Source organism: Callionymus lyra, chromosome 8 (genome assembly GCF_982586985.1).
Source record: "Callionymus lyra chromosome 8, fCalLyr1.hap1.1, whole genome shotgun sequence".
In the NCBI taxonomy this organism is placed as follows: Eukaryota; Metazoa; Chordata; class Actinopteri; order Syngnathiformes; family Callionymidae; genus Callionymus; species Callionymus lyra.
In genome coordinates, this window is record NC_141825.1 from 28,148,233 (window position 1) to 28,169,221 (window position 20,989).

The following is a 20,989-nucleotide window of genomic DNA, read 5'->3' on the forward strand; positions in this document are numbered from 1 at the left end:
AGTTTCAACCAACAATATTAAAGTGTGTTTCGATTATTATCATTTTTTAAGTCAATATTAATAATGTAGTGTCGTTTATATGAGGCGCTTTGATTCCAACGCTTTTTTAGCGTTTGCGTTGTTGTCTCGTTCTCGCGAGATTCTCGACGTCTCATGACGTCATGTGTTTGGTAACGTGCACGTTGTGAAGCGAATGCTCGCGTTTTTCTGTTGTGTTTGTTTCGTTTTCTTTAAGCAGATATTTTTGATAGAAACCTTCTGTGACCGCCTTTAAACGTGTGTCCTGCAGCCTCAGGTATGAACTCAGGTGTTCAGTGAATGAATCGATAATGTTTTGTTAACTTGTTTACATGTTTAGTGTCACGTGGTTAGATTGTTGTTTGTAGCTCAAGCTAGCATCGTAGTTCTATTCATTTATTTCACCTTCTTAACACCAATGTTACTTTAAATCATTTTTAATTAAAATGTCTAAAAGGTTTAAAAAGTATTTTCTGAATCATTTTTGATTATTTCATTTTTTTGATGATTTAATTTATTGATTATTTCATTTCTTCATCAGGTTAACTCCAGTCAAAGATGCCTGAGGGTCCAGAGCTGCACCTGGCGAGTCTGTACGTGAACCGGACCTGCGAGGGCGTCGTGTTCTCGGGTCCCGTGGTCAAGTCCGAGGTCAGCAAAAGCCCCGACGTGACCTTCACCTGCGCCGCCTACCGGGTCAGCGCCGCGTCCCGAGGGAAGGAAGTGAAGCTGACGCTGACGCCGCTGAAGAGCGAGGACGGGTCCGAGGACGGGGACGCCGAGGCGGTCCGGCCCGCGGACGTGGTCTTCCGCTTCGGGATGTCGGGTCATTTCCGCTTCAGCGCCGAGGACCAGCTGCCCAAACACGCTCACCTGCGCTTCTACACGGGCGAGACGCCGCGGCGAGCGCTGAGCTTCGTGGACGCCCGCCGGTTCGGCAGCTGGCGGCCCGGCGGGTCGTGGCAGCCGGAGCGAGGACCCTGCGTCATGTTCCAGTACGAGAGCTTCAGGTCAGAACATTTATTATCACCATGACATGTGTGAGCAGATCATCATCGAAAACAAACGTCTTCTCAGGGAGAACGTCATCTCGAACCTGTCGAACCGGGCCTTCGATCGACCCGTCTGTGAGGTTCTGCTCAACCAGAAGTACTTCAATGGCGTCGGCAACTACCTGCGAGCGGAGATCCTGTACAGGTGAGATGAAGGAGAAGTTAGGTTTGGATCATTTGTGACGAGGAGCTCTTTGGACAGAACCTCGTGATGTAAAATACAATCAAAACAACTCAATGTTTCCTTTTCGCTCGCAGTGAAAACTGATCGAAAACCACTTTAGTTCCATCGAAGTCGAGTCTCTTAAGTTTCTTCATTTGACTCTAAAAGCAGCTCTGGGTAGTTTAGTGTACCTTAATATGTTTGTACTAAAATAACTAGTGATGACTCATCAACTTAAAACTAGTTGAATGACTCGTATACTGTGACTTGAGGTGTTTTGTGTGATTTTTATTTTCACTGTAAAGGTTCTTGATGGAGTGAACATGATACATATCTACTGGTTGTGTGTGTGTGTGTGTGGGGGGGTTATTGTCTGTAGGTAGTGTGTGTGTGTGAATGGTTGTCTGTCTTTGTGGAGACAGACTGGCATCCTGTCCAGGGTGTCCCCTGCCTCTCGCCCACCAAAACTGGGATAGACTCCAGTCTCCCCGCGACCCCTGTAAGTGATAAAGCGATAGAAAATGAATGAATATTTATTTAATAGATATATGTTTATATCTATATAACAAGGTGGCGTCTGCTGCTGTGTCAGCATCACATACGATGTTTTTGTTTCACAATCTCGTCCAGTTCGTCACTAAATAAACCAACACAAGCGAATGACTGAACATTTAAACGTTGACTCCAGAACAACATCAACATTTCTTGGTCTTTGTTCTGTTCATTTTTCAAGTTTCCTTGAAATCAAACTCTTCAAGGAAAAGGTGGGAAATGGTTTCGGTTTGATTTACTGAAAAAAAGGAATGAAGAGATAGAAGGTGGTTCTTGTGATAAAACGAGACGAAACAAGGGAGTGTTTCTCTGTGACCTCGCAGGTGAAGATTAACAATGTCTGCTCGACCGTGAGAAACAATCTTCTTTGTTGAACCTCCTCAGGCTGAAGGTTCCTCCCTTCGCTCCGGCGAGGATCGTTCTCGAGGGTCTGGCGCCGGACGACGAACGTGGGCCTCGGACCGAAGCGAAGCCTTCGAAGGTCACGTCCTTGAAAGGCTCCCTTGTGAAAGGGTCACATGATCAACTTCCTGCTCTCGTCCCCGCAGACGCTGAAGCGAGAGAAGAACGTGGAAGAAGAAGAAGAACCGCTGGACCTGCTGCGACTGTGTCACGTGGTTCCGCTGGAGGTCGTGAACTTGGGTGAGTGGCTTTTTTTTTTTTATTTTACCGAGCCGCGACAGAACTGATGTTTCTTGACCTTTGACCCTGCAGGTGGAAAGGGCTACGACCCTGAGAAGAAGGACCACTCCGACTTCCAGGCCTGGCTGCGGTGCTACTACGTGGACGGGATGAGGTCCGTACGGGACCACAACGGGAGAACCATGTGGTTCAAGGTCAGTCCAGTGAGACCTTGACAGTTCTGGTCACGTGACTGGTTATTATTTATGTTTTCCAGGGAGATCCAGGTCCAATGGTTCCTAAAGGTATGTGACCCTGAACCTTATCATCGTCCTCAAAGGTCACCTAATGTGCTGATCTAAGTGTCTCTTAACTTGTTCCAGGACCTCTATTATACTCTATTGTACTCTATTATACTTTATTCTACTAAATTCTACTTTTATTTACTCTATTATACTCTATTATACTTTTATATATTCTATTTTACTCATCAGTTTCTTTTTGCACAAAACTCTCATTTAATAAAGATATTTACATTAGAAAATACGCTTAAGCGCCGCCCACTTAAAATGCGCAACTTTAATTTTGTTCTACTTTAGTGAACCTTCATGTCATTTCTCACTCCTTCAATAAGAACCATTGGTTGTCATGAGTTCTACTCTCTCCAGGCTTGTGTTGGTTTCATCTCAAGACACTTTGATTTGAGCTTTTCCTTGATTCTCTGAGACTCTTGTGTTTGTCTCAGTCTTATCTTGATCTTTAAAGTATATATTTTATTGAATATTGTTTTGATTGTTTAAGCGCTTTGTGACCCTGGTCTGGAAAAGCTCTATAAATATTACTTACTCAAGACTACAGGTGTCAAACTGGTCCAGAAAAGGTTCGAGTCGGTCCAGGTTTTGGATCCAACCAGTCCAGCACATATAGTTGAACCAATCAGCATCTGAACACAGTGATCAATTGATCAGCAGGTATTGTTGAAGCCGACGCCTGATTGGTTAACTCGTGTGTGTTGGACTGGTTGGAACAAAAACCTGAACCGTCTCAGCCCTTTGAGGACCAGTCTGACCCCCCTGCTCTAGGCACTCTGGTTTCCTCCCACAGGAAATAATTCAAGGCTATTTATAGTTGTTGATTTATGTCTGTGTTGAGCTGGAGAGCTGTCCAGGGTGTCCTCATGCTAGGAACACGACGTCTCATCTCCGCCCACAGAAACTAAATCGCCAAAGGCCAAAAAGACGGCGAAGAAAGCGGACGAGCACGACTACAGCGCCAGGAAGACGAAGGTAGATGTTGATTCCAGGGTCGAGAACGTTCTTCTGACGCGCGACTCGTGCAGGTGGTCGTGAAGAGCAGCCGAGCAGCCAAACCACAGATCAAAGAAGAAGCCGTGACCCCGAAGAAAGGGAAGGACGTGAGGCGACTCAAAACCCAGGATGCGACTCCAAACAAACGCACGAGCAACAGATCAAAAGGTGTGTTTTTCAAACTGAACCAAACTCTCTCGACTTCAACGTCTCAATGTTCTCCCTGCAGAGCCGCTGAGGCGCAGCCAGCGAGCGACGCGAAGCAAACCCCAGTGAGAGAAGCCATGTTTTTATATTTTTAATAAAAGATTTTATACAAATCATCCACCAGAACTTTTATACAAAACATCTCGAGTTTGTGCACCGCGAGTATTTAAGGAAACATCAGACACTACGTGTCGAGCACAGATGCAACGATCCAACCATTTAAAAACAGGCGAGGTAGAAGTTTTTCTTATCAACCCGGATGTTGGCTGCTCAAGTTCCACGGATCACGCCTGCGTTCGGAGACGTCGTCATCGTGAGCTCGATCTGATCCACGCTTCAAATAAATATGAGGTTTTAGTTTTACCTCATTCACCATTTTCCCTTCAGCGCGACAGCTCCAGTGTTTCTTGATGATGCGTTCAGGGGACGTCGTACTATGTGAACATTTTGTGTCAAAATAAACATATCATGCTTGTTGCTATCTTTAAAACATCTCAGTTACTAACATTTCCGACGGTACCTGAACGCATCACCTCGTTCAATTGGTTGCCTTTGGGGCCACAGAGCTGTCCGGCGAGAAAGAAAGATGGCGGGTGATTTGAAAAAGGTCGATAAATTCTTGTAAAAGTTTAAGGGGCAAGAGTTAGTTGAGTGGCAAACTAGAACATGAGCCGACGATCCCTCGCTCGCCCACTCGCCCTCACTCACTCACTCGCCCACTCACTCGCCCTCACTCGCCCTCCTGCTTCAGCACCAGCAGCAGAGTCATTATCTGGAAGGGCCGGAAGTCCAGGCTGATTCCTTCCGAGCGAATGGTCGTCGGCTCCGACTGAGTGGAGTCCAGACGCTCCAGCAGATCGCAGCTGAAATGGAACAGAATCTCAACCCAACAGCACTTAAGACTCGATCAACCCGTCAATTACCGCCACGCCTCCTTGACCGGAAGACACGTCCTGAGCGTGGCCGTCACGGTGCTGCCGTGAGACTCGTACAGTCGGATCACGAGGGCGTCCTTCCTCTGCTCCGCCTGAGCTCAGAGACGATGCATCATTTCCGGGCGAGGCCACGGGAGTCTCGCCTCGTTTACCTGTTTGACGGTGTCCAGCACGACGGCGGCGGCGCTGATGGAGAAGGCGCTCCAGGGGACGAAGTTGGTGGAGCTGCGGAAGATCCTCAGCGGGTGGTTGAGGTTGTGGGCGTTCTGGATGACGGAGGCTTCCTGGAAGGATCCTGTGGAGTCACAGGGTTAGAAGGAGGGAGACGGCGGCGAGTCCGACGACACACCTGTGTGAGGCATCAGTGCATATGTAAACTCGTGGCTCCCCATGTCGGCCTTCTCGTCCGGCGCCTTCGGCGACCTCAGCCTAGAACAGAGTGTCAATCAAACGATGTTCGACGGAGCGACGAGTGAAGATCCTCACAGCGAGAGCGTCATCGTGTTCTTGTGGACAGAATATCCGTATTTGCAGTCGTTCAGCAGCGCGACCCCGAAGTGATGCTCCGACAGGTCGGCCCACCGGTGACCCCAGACCTGAGGGACCAGAGGACGCCCACAGATGAAGTCACAGGTCACAGGTCACAGACGCGCCTCCTCACCTCAAACCGGGCCCAGTCCCAGGAGGTGTTTCTGTGCGTGGGTCTCTGCAGGTGCCCGAACTGGATCTCGTACGTGGCGTTGGGATTGTGGACTTGCACGGGGAACTCTACCTTCAGGAACTTGTGAGACTCGTTCCACTCGATCTGTGGACACAGAGCATGTTTATGGTTTAGATTAATGGACTGTATCGATCCTCTGCAGATCTCCTTCAGGAAATGGTTTTTCCAAATCACAGCAAGACAGACGATAGATTCATGAAACAAGAACAAAGTGCAATAAGAAGGAAGTTGAAGATGAAACAATCCAAGTCTAAAGAAAAATAACAAAGATCAAAGAAAAATAACTCAAACAACTTGCCCCAGAATTAAACAATCTAATAACACGAGGAATGAATGAGTCCTTGTGTCTATTAGTGTTGCATCATCATTAGTGTGTTCATCAGTGAGCTCAGCTTCAACCACAGATGTTGACACTTGGACACAGTTTGTCAGAGAGAACCTGTAATAATCTGGTCTGAATCAACTGCACAAATTAAACACTTATTTATGTGGTGATTTTGTTAGGAGTATTTGGAAAGTTTTCAAAGTTAAGTATGTGCTCTTTTGTGATCGATGGATACATTTTTTATTAAATAAGTCAAATAATCTCTTAGAAGCAGAACAATCATTTATTTCATTATTTCATTTCTAATACCAATGTTAATGTACTATATGAGTCACCTTTTGTATATTTTAATGCATGTATTCTGTTATCTTTTCTGATTCTGATAATGTAAGGAACTCAAGTTAGAGAAACTAGAGCGCTCCCTGGTGGACGAGCGCTACAAATACAGAAAACCTGATAAAAAAAGGGTTTATTTGGTCAAACAGTAAAAGTCATTGAAAGCAACAAGAGTCATTCTGCATGTTTGGCGCCATCTACAGGCGGTCAAGTGAACTGCTCGATGTTCAGAATGATTTATCGTTCTATGATCCTGACGTAAGCGACTCACCTGAGTTTTGAACTTGACGTACGGACACATGGCGTCCACGATGATCTCCTGCCTGATGGTGCTCCTGGAGCTGATCCTGAGGGTGAAGGCCACGCTGCAGCGAAGGGCGTCCGAGGTCGCCACGTGCGCCGGCTGCAGCACCTCCTGCAGCGGCTTCCTGTGACATCAGCACGCGTTACGAGACCCCCGGTCACATGACCACCGTCAACGTGCCGAAGGAGCGAGACCTGGTCTGCAGGTGGTAGTCCATCACGTCCCAGGCGTCCCAGTACAACGGCACGTCGTCGAACAACACGAACTGGTTGCCGAGGCAACCGTCGGAAATGGCTTCTCTGTGACAGAAAACATGTCAAGAAGTCGAAACACTGACCGTCACAGAAATGATCTACTTCAAAGAAAAGCCCATCAGGTTTAAAAAAAAGGTCTAAAATAAAGAAAAAGATGATGAATAAGAGAGAGTTGTTGAAGCGAAAGAAAGGCCGTAAAAAAAGTAATTGATCAAAACTTACATAAATAAAGAGAAAAAGATTTGAGTAAAATGACTATAAACAGGCGACGACACATTGACAGTGAAGCCGAGGTAAGTACATTATAATTATGTACTTTTTACACATTAAGATTTGACTTTAAATAATGACACGACTTTCACAAGAACAAAAGGTTAAACACAAACTATATTAAATATATTAAAGAGTCACGTAATGAAAGTTATTTTCTGTATTTGTGCATTAATTCCTGTTTTCTGCATCTTTATTGTGTTATTATTATATGTTTGTAAGAGGATAAACAGTTAGTTATTTGGTGATTTTGTTAGGAGTATTTGGGTTGAAAGTCAAACCACCTCGAGAGAGATGAAGTGACTGGAGGTCACAGCATAAGTAGAATCACTTAAACCCGTCATCGGAGTGAAACGGACCTGTTGGCGTCGATCAAGCTCACGGACGCCAGCGTTCCATCTTTGTTCACGACCACCTGCAGGATCCCGTTCTGCATCTGCACGGATCCGTCCGCCTGTGGCGATGAAACAACTTCAGACTTCGTCTCGTGGCGCTCGAACGTTGCTACTCCACCTGAGGCGTGGCGGAGGCGGTGTACGTGGGCTCCGTGTCTCGGACCCGCGTGAACCCGACGCCCGGGACCTTCACCAGAGCTGCACAGATCAAGGTCAGCCAAACACTCTACGGGAGGCCAGACCTTCACGACGTACCCAGCGCCGGTTTCCCGGGACCGTCCTCGGTCTGGATCACCTCCCAGCGATCCCAGGGCAGAGAGTTCAGCGCCGCCGTGAAGTCGCCGGCCGGAGACAGGACCGCGCAGGCTTCCTTCAGCAGGGCGGCGCCGGCGGTGCGGATGTCTGGAGCCAGAGACCGGGTTGGATCCGATTTTGACTTGAACACGGCAGAATATCTCACCTTCATAGTAGCTCAGCGCGTCGTCCACGACCATCTCCGTGCAGCTGCCCGGGATGACGTCGTGAAACTGGTTCAACAGAAGAAGTCTGTGGAAGAGAAAAGATGGAGGAAGCTGAAAACAACAGAACCTCCTTTGTTTAAGAAGTCCAGGTAAGCCTGACTCTAAGTTTTAAAGTTATTTTAAAGCATTTAATTCAGAATTTCTAAAAAGAAAATTCAATATTTTAAATGTCTAGAGAAAGATTTGATATGATTTGACCGTTTTAATAAAGTTTTCCATCCAGATTTGACCCTGTTTTCCTCAGAACTCGTGTTGTTTTCATCCTGACTGTGTTGGATCAGACGAGCCTCAGACGTTCTCAGACGTTCTCAGACGTCCTCAGACGAGCCTCAGACGAGCCTCAGACGTCCTCAGACGTCCTCAGACGTCCTCAGATGTCCTCAGACGTTCTCACCTCCACAGCTCCTGCAGCTTCTCGGCCGGATACTCGAAGGCTGCGTCCAGACAGCGAGCCATGACACAGGCCACCTCCACGTCGTGCAGGAGAACCTCACACTGACGGTTCCCGCGCTTTATCTGAAAACAAATTGTTTAAAAGTCATCGAAACAGGAGCGAAAAAAACTATAATGACCAGAATGGATTTTGTGGGAATGTCGACCGTTTTAATGAATGATTAACTTTACATTCAAATGTATTTCTCTTTGATTCTCAAGATAAAGTTATGAAGTCATTTTTATGATAAAGTCAAATGAAGCAAACCTTAAAATAAAGGTTTATTTAGTTCCTCTAATGACACTTGTAAACAAACATATTCACTGCAAACACTAAAAACTAGTGTAAAAACTAAAAGTGTGACGTAAACATATTTATGAGTCAATAATAAATCATACAAACTTCAGAGTAAAGAAAAGTGAAAACACTAGTCAGTCATTCTTTTTCTTACTGAAGATTTTTGTTTCTCCTGTGTTTGAGTTCCTGTCGTACACAATAATATCATTTACAGTTTGAATTGTAAGTAAGTAAGTAATTTATATGTATAGCGCTTTTCCAGACCAGGGTCACAAAGCGCTTAAACAATCAAAACAATATTCAATAAAGTATATACTTTAAAGATCAAGATAAAACTGAGAACAACACAGGAGTTCCAGAAAATCAAGGAAAAGCCTGCAGGTATAAAAGTGTCTTAAGATGTTTCTTCAGGAGTCAGTAGATCCATCTGACGGCTCGGAAATTAAATCAACATTCAATAAAATCAACCTCTGCGATATAATAATCACATTTTTGAATATCGCGATTATTATATCACAAACGCTCGTTTTGTTTGTTGTTTGCTCGTTTGTCGTTCAGACCTTATGTCCGTCCCATGACCCCAGTGAACCATCTTCTGATGCTACTTCCAGCAGGACGACATCATAGTGTCATAAAGCAGGAATCATCTCAGACTAGTTTCTGGAACATGACGTGAGGTCACTGAACTCAAATGGTCAATAGAGCACATCAGGGATGTGGTTTAACAGGAGACTCATGGATGTGCCTGAACCGATCCTGATAGACTGACGACTCTGAGCCTGGTCTACCTGGGCCTGGGTGGTGTAGGTGCCGTTGTGGAGCTCCAGAAAGAGTTCTCCGCTCCACGTGCAGAGCAGGTCCGACTCGGCTCGAAGCTGAGAGAAGAGCTGGTCTGGACTGGACATCTGGACCCTGAAGCAGAGAGACGTGGTGTCAACACATGAGAACCACACCGTGACTTCGGACTGCGGGAGGAAACCCGAGTGCCTGGAGGAAACCCGGGCAGGACCAGCGCCCACAGCAGAAGCTGGTGCTCAGACTTATGTTTGTTCACTTTAGCAATATTTGTGTGGAGCCGTCAGAAAGGTTCACGGAAAACAAGGAAACTCTGTGTGAACGACTGGCGACGCTGCCAGCTGTAGGAGAAAATGGTGGGAAAGGAACTGACTTGGGAAGTCCATCTGTATCCTGGACCCGCTTGAGCCGGTCGAGCATCAGCTGCGTAGGACCGCCGCCTCCGTCGCCGAACCCAAACAATACCGCGCTGTGATTGGCTCGCCCTTTGTCCTTGTTGTTCCTCAACGTCTTCACCAACTGTGGGCGGGAAATCCACGTCAGACAGCTTGACCCACAGCATCGTCATCCAAACTCACATCTTCAACTTTGCCTTTCATCTCGTAGGAATTCCCCGGCGGGAAGTGGGTCAGTACCTTCGATCCGTTCAGGCCTTCCCAAAAGAACGTGTTATGCTTCGAGAGGAACAAACAAAAGTGAAGCCAGGAGTTAAAATTAAACAATATTTAGAAGTTATTCTCAGCTCACAGGAAAGGTGTTGACCAGGTTCCAGCTGAGCTTCTGCGTGAGGAAGTTGGAGATTCCAGAACCTTGCATGATCTGCGGCAGCTGTGCCGAGTAGCCGAAGGTATCCGGGAGCCAGAACTGCAAATGAAGTCAGATCAGGGTCAGGATCAGGGTCAGGATCAGGGTCAGGATCTCCACGCCTGCAGGGAATTGCTATGAAAACAGCATGAAGGGAGTTGAATAAAGTACAAACCTCTTTGCAATACATTCCAAACTCCTGGTTGAAGAAGTTCTGACCCATCAGGAACTGTCGGACCATGGACTCGCCAGACGGCAGGTTTCCGTCCTGGACCACAAAGTTCATCATCGACGCACATTACATTAGGTTTGATGCACGAGAAAGAAGAAGAGATTTCAAGATCACCATCTCCACCCACGTGCCGCCGACTGGTACGAACCGGCCTGCTTTGGCGAAGTGTTGGATCTGGGAGTAGAGTCCCGGGTACCAGGTCTTGACCCACTGGAACTGCTGAGCCTGCGTGAAGAGTTGAGATGAGTTGAAGATGAGAAGCTGATGTGAAAGAATCAGACACGGAACTGACCTGAGAACAAGCGAAGACGAACTCGGGGTTCTTCTCCATGAGCCGCACCACCGTCACCCAGCTGCGACCACACTTGCGGATCGTCTCCTCGTACGGCCAGAGCCAAGCTGACGACACAGAGACGCAACATGTTAGACGTTCCTGTCCGTCAACCTGGGAGTCCTAGATTTACTCTAGTGATTTATTATAGAAGATGTGGCCTTTTAATGTGGACTATTGCAACAGTTTATTTAGTGTCTAAACCAGAAGGATGTGTCTCGCCTGCAGTTCATACTAAACTCTGCAGCCAGAATTCTGAGCCGCTCTAGTAGAAGAACTCACATTTCTCCTTCAAACTCTTCACTGGCTGCCAGTTTCTTTCAGGATCAACTTTAAAATTCTGGTTCTTACTTTCAGATCTATTCATGGTCAGACCTTCCATCAGTGATCTGATCCAGACTTACACCCCAGCTCGGGCTCTGAGGTCTGTGGATCAGATTCTACTGATGGTTCCTGAACTTCTGGACCAGAAGAGAGAAATCCTTCCAGACTGTTGCTCCTAAGCTTTGGAACCATCTCTGTGTTTGATGATCTACTGACTCCTTCAAGAAACATCTGTGTTTGATGATCTACTGACTCCTTCAAGAAACATCTGTGTTTGATGATCTACTGACTCCTTCAAGAAACATCTGTGTTTGATGATCTACTGACTCCTTCAAGAAACATCTGTGTTTGATGATCTACTGACTCCTTCAAGAAACATCTGTGTTTGATGACCTACTGACTCCTTCAAGAAACATCTGTGTTTGATGATCTACTGACTCCTTCAAGAAACATCTGTGTGTTTGATGATCTACTGACTCCTTCAAGAAACATCTGTGTTTGATGATCTACTGACTCCTTCAAGAAACATCTGTGTTTGATGATCTACTGACTCCTTCAAGAAACATCTGTGTTTGATGATCTACTGACTCCTTCAAGAAACATCTGTGTTTGATGATCTACTGACTCCTTCAAGAAACATCCGTGTTTGATGATCTACTGACTCCTTCAAGAAACATCTGTGTTTGATGATCTACTGACTCCTTCAAGAAACATCTGTGTTTGATGATCTACTGACTCCTTCAAGAAACATCCGTGTTTGATGATCTACTGACTCCTTTAAGAAACATCTGTGTTTGATGATCTACTGACTCCTTCAAGAAACATCTCAAGACGTTTTTATTTGTTCAGGCTTTTCCTTGATTTTCTGGAACTCCTGTGTTGTTCTCAGTATTATCTTGACCTTTAAAGTATATACTTTATTGAATATTGTTTTGATTGTTTAAGCACTTTGTGACCCTGGTCTGGAAAAGCGCTATACAAATAAAAATTACTTACTTACTTACTTATGAAGTACAAAAGTCAAGGTAGGTTATAAACAGTAATTAAACAATGTGTATTTACTGTATATTTCTTTATGGCTTCATTGCCGACACCTGGTGTGTCGTTTACAAACTCAATAATTGTGGAAACGAAGAGAAGGAAGAAGCATAATAGTGTTGAGACCTGAGTCGATGTGACAGTGGCCGATGGCGTGGGCGGTGTGCTGACTCTGTCCGTTCCTCTGACCCAAGAAGCCGCGAGCCAGGTCGTGTGCCTTAGCGAAGGTGGCGGGGTCGTCGGGGTCGCACACGTTCACCATCTCGTTGACGGCGAAGAGCGCCTGGTAGCTCCGCTGCTCTCCTTCGCCCAGTTCCTGACCAGAACAGAACCTTCTCACCGCCATCCTTCACGGGACCGTGTGCGTCGATCCTCACCTTCACGGTGTCGATCAACATCTCAAAGTCCGTCAGCAGCTCCCGGATGTCGCGTCGGAAAACGACCAGCCGGGCCTTCTGCACGGAGAACTTCCTGTCGGGGTCCGGGGCCGCGATCATGGATCCGTTTCCAGCTCCGAACATCCCGTTACAGGCCAGCTCGATGAACAGCTCAACACTATCAGACACCAGAACATTCAGAGAGTGTTCATGATTCATATTTCTACTTTATCATTCTCAACTCCAGACCTGTGCGGCTCCTCATCCTTTAGATGATCCGTCAGGATGTAGCTGGTCTTGTCTCCTTCCTTGGTCAGACCCTGAGAGCAGTACACCCCTCTCACCGTTAGATGGCGGTGTTTCACCTCGTGAATCCTCTTACTCACCTGCACAGGTTGACCGTCTCTCCAAACCATCGCCTCTCCATCGCTCTCCCACAGAAGATGAACTTCGTGTCCCTTCCACGGTTGTGGGATGTTCAGCGACACTCTGAACCAACACGTCCACCACCTGGAGGAGGTTCAGGTCATTGAAGGTCAATAAATTCAGATAAAGGATCTTCAATCATTAACTGATAAAACCATGTCGTCACTCACGTCGGTCCAAAGGTCTCTCCGACCCGATACGGTTCATACGTCTGTGAAGAGGCTTCTGTGAAACTGATCCGTTTGGCTGATAAGAAGTAGGACAGAGATGCCAGATCACAGGAATCTCCATAAAGCCTGAGGAGATGAAGAAAGAGTTCAGAGATAAATGTTGTCTTGAGTTCACACGTTAGAACCGTGAGCTCCTTCTGTTGCTGGCACTATTTGTAGGTTATGTTAGGTAGAACTTTATTGATCCCTCAGGAGGTCTCCTTCGGGAAATTGTTTTTTCCAATTAGACACAACAATACAGCAATTATTCATGAAAATAAATAAAAATAAAATAAGAACAAGAACAAAGAGAAACAAAGAGAAAGAACCAACAAAATTATACAAAAATGAAATGATAAATGATACACAGAGAACACATTTGTAGTAATTAACAAGTTTTTTTTTAATCAATATAATTCATTATGTTTCATTTTAACAATGGTGTCATCTCAGGGTCAAGGTGACCCGGAGGCCCAGAAACAAATGTGGTTGTGTTATCCCTTGTATTGTCTCTGGGTGAAGGTGAACGACCTCCATCGCTGCATGTGTATTTCTGGAAGCCAGGGATGTCGTTCACCTTCACCCAGAGACAATACAAGGGATAACACAACCACATTTGTTTCTGGGCCTCCGGGTCACATTGACCCTGAGATAACACAAGGATAACACAAACACATTTGTTTCTTAGCCTCTATGTCACATTGACCCTGAGATAACACAAGGGAGAACATAAACACATTTGTTTCTGGGCCTCCGGGTCACATTGACCCTGAGATAACACAAGGGATACTGAATGTCTTATTTAATGTACTTTCATCGTCTACTTCATGTTCTGCATCGTGGGTCTGAGAGAACTACACTTTGATTTATGCTGCATGTCTTGATACATATATATATATATATATATATATATATATATATATATATATTTTACAATAAAATAACTAAAAAAAAGAACTCGAAACCGAGTTTAACATTATTGTTTTAGTTCCTCCTCACAGTTCAGCTCAGGATTATACACATGAAATAAAGGGAAATAATTCCTAATACTGTGTTTATACATTAACTTTGATTCATTTTAATTGTGTTCTCTTCTGTGAATCTATATTCAACCTTTTTTAAACTGAATATAAATGTTATGTCAGGCCTTTTTAAAGCATATTTAACACAAATATACTTGTATTTGTTCCTCAGAGTCACATGTTGGTTAATAAAAGTTATTTAACAAACATCATGTCCAGTCTTATCTGTCATGGGAACAGACGTGGAAACCACTAGTAACTAGTAACTAGTAACTAGTACTATGGTCGCACCTTGAACGGCCACACCTTGTTGAATCAGGTCCAAGTCAAACAAGAAGTTCTTCAGGTCCTGGTTCCGGTAAATAAACTTCACGTCATTCAAACGACATCTTATATGTAGTACTATTGTGTATTATTGTGACGCGGCGTTTACGACGTTACTTGTACGTTGAACTTCACTAACTGGTCCCGAATTGTTGAGCTCAGATGAAAGGTTCGAGGGAACATCTTCACCTTCGGTTCACACGAGCCAGGTGTGATTTATCAGACAAAAGGTGAGGAAACACAGGATTTCTCAACGGAGTCTGGCGCTCAGACGCACACGGACTGACCCGGACTTTGGACTCGCGAGGTTCCGTCTCCTCAGAGTTCTGCAAACACGTCTTACCGTCCTCGCAGGTTGCAGTCGGTGAAGTAGGTGTCGGACGTGAACTTTTCCGCTCGTTCCAGAAGCGTTCTTCGGTGTTTCAGCACAGGTAGGTGATACATAGTCACCTGCAGGCAGCAGCACGAGTCACGTGACGCGGAAGAGGAACCAGGTTACCCGGATGTGAAAGCCGTGTTGTTGTAGTTGAGGATATCCACCGATAGAGAGCAGTGTTGCAGAGATGATCATAGAGGAATCCGCTTCGGCAGCGCTGAGGAAAATGACATTTTCTCAGGGGCCCCATTATTATAGAGGCTGTAGTGAGGGGCCATCAAGCGAAACAAATTAAGATACTAATAAAATGCAGCTAATTATATTACAAATATATTATTTTACTTTATGTAACTTAAAAAAAAAATACATCCAATATAAATCCCTTTTTTCCAAATTACTTTATATTCACTTAAACGGTTTTGAAACAGTTTGAAAACAAAACCCCTTATAGTCATACTTTGAGATCAGGTATGAATAATAACCCATTAAAACAAAATTAAATTAGGTAGTTTCTAAGATATCTGACCTAACGAGGGCCGTACAACTACAGTAAAACTCTGATCAGTTTATCTTGACCTTTAAAGTATATATTTTATTGAATATTGTTTTGATTGTTTAAGCGCTTTGTGACCCTGGTCTGGAAAAGCGCTATACAAATAAAAATTACTTACTTACTTTGACCAGGTGTGCTCTCATGTTTAAAATTTGTAAAATAAATAATCAAAACATTTTCTCTGAACATGTAATAGTTATTTTTCCAATAAGTCAAATGTTATTAAACATGAACAACACGTAAACATCTTATTATTACTGTTATTTTATTTACAATGTTTTAAATACTTGATTAAACTTTTGTTATATTAAACCACGAGTGTCACACATGAAGCAAAAAGCGAAATATAAGTTGTTTAATGTGACAGTAGAACTTGAATCATGCATAGCAGAGTATTTACCTATTTATTACTCATTTATTACTGAATGAAAACATATTTATCGTCTTCTTTTTATTCTTATTCATTTGTTTTTTAAATACCACTTGTAGATTTTTGTTTTGTTTCGTCTGTGTTTAAATAATTGAGTTTGAAAGTGACTAATAATTATGCATTAAAAACATTGAACAAATATATTCAAGTTTTATTAGAATATTTAAAGATAATTGAATATCAGTGTGAATGGCTGTCAAAGCGCTTGTGACCCTGGTCTAGAAAGGCGCTATAAAAATAGACATTATTATTATTATTAATATATTGCTACAAGATAATCAATACATTCACATCAAACCTTCATCGTTTGCTCAAAGAAAATGACTTAAAGTGTAGAAAGAAAGTAATGTTTTTAAAATACTGTAACAAACAAACACTTTGATTGACAAGAGTTTAATTCTCAAAAGCATCGTCTCTCACTGCATCAGGACGAGAAGATAAACACAAACACACAACGACACGTGCTTCAAAAACATTTAACCAAACATTGAACTGCGTCTCTGCTGATACGAGCCGAAGCCTGGACATGAACCCATGACCCCCACACTCCGGCGGGGGAACCCTGAGGAAGACACGATGTCCTTGTTCTCCCGCGATTCTGTGACCGAGACGTTCTCAGGACGGATCATGTGACCAGAGGTCAGAGGTCAGCCCACTCGCCGCCCCAAACACACAAAGGCCTTGTTTTCCCCGCATCCCTGACGAGGATCTGTGTTCCCGTGTCGCCGAGCACCCGTTTATTAAAGACCCATCGAGCAGCTCTAAGTACAGGGTGCCGGTGCAGATGCGGTGCAGCCCGGCCCTCGCACGCCACCGGCACCCACGACCGTCCGGCTATTGTTTGGACTGTGGCCGGCGCCGGGACGACCGAGGGCACGGATGACCAGAGACTCTCCTGCAGTTCAAACGTTCGCTGCGACGTTTTCTTCCTGCAGGGATCGACCACATCGTGATGAAGGACCGAGGCTGACCCCACAGAAGATGTGACATGTTCACACCGCTGGTGGCTTCAGGGGCGACTGGTTGATTAAAACCTGGTGCAAAGCTAATATCGTGTAATACGCTCAAGCCTGGAAACTTCCTCGGGCGAGTGCAGCTGGAGCAGTGATGGGGTTTTTGCAGAAGTTTCCGTTTTTCGTTGCTTTTCGATACGTTTCACGACTAGACGGTGGAGCCGCACTCGTCTCGCTGGGCCTGGTTGTAGCCGACGTTCTTCACCGCGTCCCGTCCGACAGACCTGAGGAAAAAAAAAGAAAAGCAACAAATAATCACTCCTTGAGTTCTAAATCAAATATACATTTTAAAGTTTTTAAATTTGTTGAATATTAACTGTGTGTTGTTCTGTCGTTTAAGCGCTTTGTGACCCTGGTCTGTAAAAACATCTTTACAAATGAAAATGATCTATTGTCAAAATTCTATGATTATGAATGAATATATTAATTTCTACCACTTTATCCCTTGTGGGGGTCGCGGGGAGACTGGAGTCTATCCCAGTGTCATAGGGCGAGAGGCAGAGGACACCCTGGACAGGACGCCAGTCTGTCTCAGGACACACAAAGATAGACAACCATTCACACACACACTCATACCTACAGACAATTTCCCCCAAGTTCTCAATCAACCTCTGTATGTTTTTGGACTGTGGGAGGAAACCGGAGTGTCCGGAGTAAACCCAAGTAACACGGGGAGAACATACTAACTACAGAAAGGTCACAAATTGACTTGCCCTGGAATTATGAATATGAATATATATATATATATATATATTGACTAAATATAGATACAAAAAAAGGGTTATCAGATTATTTATGCTATAATAAGAAGTTAATACACTTTAGCCTAGAGTCAAAATCAGGCCCAATAGCCAACTTCTCTCCCCAAGATATGTTTTGGTACAAGAGCTTGAAACAACTATTCATGTATGTATTTCAACTGGTACTATTGGTTCTAGTAATACAGCTGCTCCATGGAACTAATATGCAAAGAGGAGGAGGTTTGTATGAAGTGAATGAAGTTTGTGCTTCAAGGATGAATCATTTTTGCTAAATATTTTTGGATGAATTTGTAACAGTTGTTGTTCGTCTCTTGAGTTAAGTTTCTTTTTAAAAGTAGTAACAGTATAATTATAAAGTCTATCTAACCATCCATTATAACACAAGTTAAACTGCCATTTATCTTTTTGGCATCAACGTGTGTCACGTTCGTCGTGTGTTGTAAGTAAGTAAGTAATATTTATTTATATAGCGCTTTTCGAGACCAGGGTCACGAAGCGCTTAGACAATCAAAACAATATTCAATAAAGTATATACTTTAAAGATCAAGATAATACTGAGAACAACACAGGAGTTCGAGAAATTCAAGGAAAAGCCTGAACAAATAGAAACGTCTTAAGGTGTATATTTGATGTGTTATGTCTCTGAGTGACAGCTCATGGGTTCACGGACATGTGGATGGACAGGGGTCACATGGATGGACAGGGGGTCTCATGGATGGACAGGGGGTCACATGGATGGACAGGGGTCACATGGATGGACAGGGGGTCACATGGATGGACAGGGGTCACATGGATGGACAGGGGTCACATGGATGGACAGGGGTCACATGGATGGACAGGGGGTCACATGGATGGACAGGGGGTCACATGGATGGACAGGGGGTCACATGGATGGACAGGGGGTCACATGGATGGACAGGGGGTCACATGGATGGACACGGGGTCACATGGATGGACAGGGGGTCACATGGATGGACACGGGGTCACATGGATGGACAGGGGGTCACATAGATGGACAGGGGGTCACATGGATGAACAGGGGTCACATGGATGGACAGGGGGTCACATGGATGAACAGGGGGTCACATGGATGAACAGGGGGTCACATGGATGGACAGGGGGTCACATGGATGGACAGGGGGTCACATGGATGAACAGGGGTCACATGGATGGACAGGGGGTCACATGGATGAACAGGGGGTCACATGGATGGACAGGGGGTCACATGGATGGACAGGGGGTCACATGGATGAACAGGGGTCACATGGATGGACAGGGGGTCACATGGATGGACAGGGGGTCACATGGATGGACAGGGGGTCACGGGTTCAGGGGTAAGATGTTTGGTAACCTCTGGTGACTTTTCTTAATTCCTGAATTAAAATCTAAAATAAGCTTCAGTTTGAGTTTGTTATTTAAATCCTTGTTTCCTCGTCACTGTCCAGATCAAAAACAGTTGTTTATAATCACAGCACCAGGTTAGACTGTGTTTGAAGATCTCGATCAACCAAATGAACAAGACAAGAAGTTAAAGTTAAGTTAAGTTGTTGTGTAAGTTAACCTTCTCTAGTGCGTCACTCAACGATGTCCTATATTTCTGACTCGTGATCAGAAGACAACTTATCTTTAACTCTCTTCGTGCAGAAGGTTGATGAAGGTTCGTAACTTAATCAACTTCAAACACATAATCATCGACTGCAGTGAAGCTCAATCACACCAGAGGGACAAAATATTGTTTTGAGATATAGTCACGGCTGAATACAGCGTAAATATTTACCAAACTATCCGTAACAGGAAGTATGTGATATTGTCTTCTCGTTCTTTATCTGAATCATCTCTGTTTGTCCTTTTTTTCAAATGACGTCAACAGTTTAACGTGACGTTGATCATTTCTTTACCTTGTCTTGAAAACTGTCATTTTAATCATCACCGTATTAACATAAACAAGGATCTACTTTGACTTTGAGCCAACAATGTGCTGGGCCTCGAAAAAAATTTAATGGGCCAGATTTGTTAGAGGAACAAAAGAAGAATCAGACGTGCAATATATATATATATATATATATATATATATATATATATATATATAGACCAGGGAGGCAAAGTCCCTAAAAAGAATCCAGGGTTGGACTTCTTTGAAGTTTCCCACAATTACACAAAATGGTATTTTTAATTCAGCGACGCTGTCAGAGTCACAGGATCAAACCATTCTTAAAATGTTGTTTAAGGTCAGCTGGAGGTTTATTTTCATGCACAATAAAAACATGTCCAAACATTCTGTAACACACATATATATATACAGTATATACATCCAACTAAGACGAGTTCATTTAAAGCAGGCTCAACAAAATGTAACTTTTTCATCCCTTTAATGCTTTTGCAGTTCAGTAAAATGACCGTCACTGTTGTTTGAATAAACCCTGATTTTATATTCACTTGTTAAAACCTCTCTGAGAGTAAATGGTTGAACTGTTTGCCATTAAAAAGCTTATTCACAACTCGATTTAACGCTTGTCTTATGTCAGGGTCAAGGTGACCCGGTGACTTCTTCCACTGCACATGTATATCTAGAAGCCAAAGAGGTCGTTCACCTTGAACCCAGAGACAAATCAAGGGATGCCACAAACACATTTGTTTCCCTGCCTTTTGGGTCAACTTGTTTTATTTTCAAAAGAATAAAATACATTTGTCAAAATACAAATAAAAAATATCTTTTTCTGTGTTTATTTAATTGATTATGTGAAAATAAAAACTACATTTATGGTCGGTTAAATAAAAATATTGTCTTTTCTTCCGTTAATTTAATTTGTTGGGCCCAGTTCTGGTCTCAAGAATACGCCTGTTGACCCCTTTATTCTGTAGACCAGGAGACAGGAGCTGATCATGAAACTTCCCATGAGAAGCAGGAGAAGCTTCATCAAAACCACCTCAGTAGATCATTTGCAAATAAACAAGGAAAGAAGACAAAGATACGTTTGTGTGATTCTGAACGTTCCACTTCATCTCCTCTCGTCTCTTCACTCACCGTTTGGGCCTCAACAGGCAGCACAGCAGGGAGAGCAGCAGCACGACGCCCAGGGACGAGCCCACCAGGATGGGCATCAGCAGACCTGCACAGAAGCAGGTGGAGTGAGTCTCACGTCTGTGAGGCGAGTCAGGAGAACATAACATACAGGTCGACACCCAAGTTTACTCTGTCATGCTTTTTAACATATGAGTTTACACACTTGAATAAAGTTCATTTTCACTTACGACTGAGACAG

At 44.1% G+C, this 20,989-nt stretch overlaps 2 protein-coding genes across 3 annotated transcripts; one reads left to right on the forward strand and one right to left on the reverse strand.

The window, feature by feature from the left end:
• Positions 1 to 174: 174 nt before the first annotated feature.
• Positions 175 to 4,036, forward strand: neil1 (nei-like DNA glycosylase 1). 2 transcript variants are annotated; one of them, XM_087798238.1, is made up of 10 exons: positions 175 to 295; positions 560 to 1,028; positions 1,096 to 1,215; positions 2,170 to 2,266; positions 2,334 to 2,427; positions 2,500 to 2,621; positions 2,684 to 2,711; positions 3,619 to 3,692; positions 3,746 to 3,881; positions 3,943 to 4,036. In XM_087798238.1, exons 2-10 carry the CDS (start codon positions 577 to 579, stop codon positions 3,987 to 3,989), a joined length of 1,170 nt encoding a protein of 389 aa, XP_087654364.1. In that variant the 5' UTR covers positions 175 to 295; positions 560 to 576; the 3' UTR covers positions 3,990 to 4,036. The 2 variants fall into 2 exon arrangements, with proteins under 2 accessions (XP_087654364.1, XP_087654366.1); XM_087798240.1 differs by lacking the exons at positions 3,746 to 3,881; positions 3,943 to 4,036 and having other exon boundaries at positions 3,559 to 3,682.
• On the reverse strand, positions 3,997 to 15,063 carry man2c1 (mannosidase, alpha, class 2C, member 1). The gene is made up of 26 exons (XM_087798236.1): positions 14,937 to 15,063; positions 13,209 to 13,334; positions 12,999 to 13,122; positions 12,862 to 12,932; positions 12,613 to 12,790; positions 12,362 to 12,551; positions 10,835 to 10,941; positions 10,657 to 10,767; positions 10,486 to 10,578; positions 10,254 to 10,370; positions 10,085 to 10,180; positions 9,880 to 10,025; positions 9,500 to 9,623; positions 8,376 to 8,497; positions 7,921 to 8,006; positions 7,716 to 7,862; positions 7,579 to 7,658; positions 7,425 to 7,519; positions 6,736 to 6,840; positions 6,509 to 6,665; positions 5,517 to 5,660; positions 5,342 to 5,451; positions 5,205 to 5,284; positions 5,008 to 5,150; positions 4,844 to 4,947; positions 3,997 to 4,783 (listed from the first exon to the last, which is right to left on the reverse strand). The coding sequence occupies exons 1-26, from the start codon at positions 15,035 to 15,037 to the stop codon at positions 4,651 to 4,653; spliced, it is 3,090 nt and encodes a 1,029-aa protein (XP_087654362.1). The 5' UTR covers positions 15,038 to 15,063; the 3' UTR covers positions 3,997 to 4,650.
• Positions 15,064 to 20,989: the final 5,926 nt, after the last annotated feature.

What these genes read in the sequence shown, in the direction of transcription:
- man2c1 (XM_087798236.1), bottom strand. Translation starts at nt 15,037, where the DNA reads ATGTATCACCTACCTGTGCTGAAACACCGAAGAACGCTTCTGGAACGA. An exon ending in CCACTGTCACATCGACTCAG is followed by an intron (nt 10,942 to 12,361) that starts GTCTCAACACTA and finishes CTGTGTCGTCAG; the next exon opens with CTTGGCTCTGGCCGTACGAG. An exon ending in GACTACCACCTGCAGACCAG is followed by an intron (nt 6,666 to 6,735) that starts GTCTCGCTCCTT and finishes CTGATGTCACAG; the next exon opens with GAAGCCGCTGCAGGAGGTGC.
- neil1 (XM_087798238.1), top strand. Translation starts at nt 577, where the DNA reads ATGCCTGAGGGTCCAGAGCTGCACCTGGCGAGTCTGTACGTGAACCGG. An exon ending in CGAGCGGAGATCCTGTACAG is followed by an intron (nt 1,216 to 2,169) that starts GTGAGATGAAGG and finishes GAACCTCCTCAG; the next exon opens with GCTGAAGGTTCCTCCCTTCG. An exon ending in AGGTCCAATGGTTCCTAAAG is followed by an intron (nt 2,712 to 3,618) that starts GTATGTGACCCT and finishes CTCCGCCCACAG; the next exon opens with AAACTAAATCGCCAAAGGCC.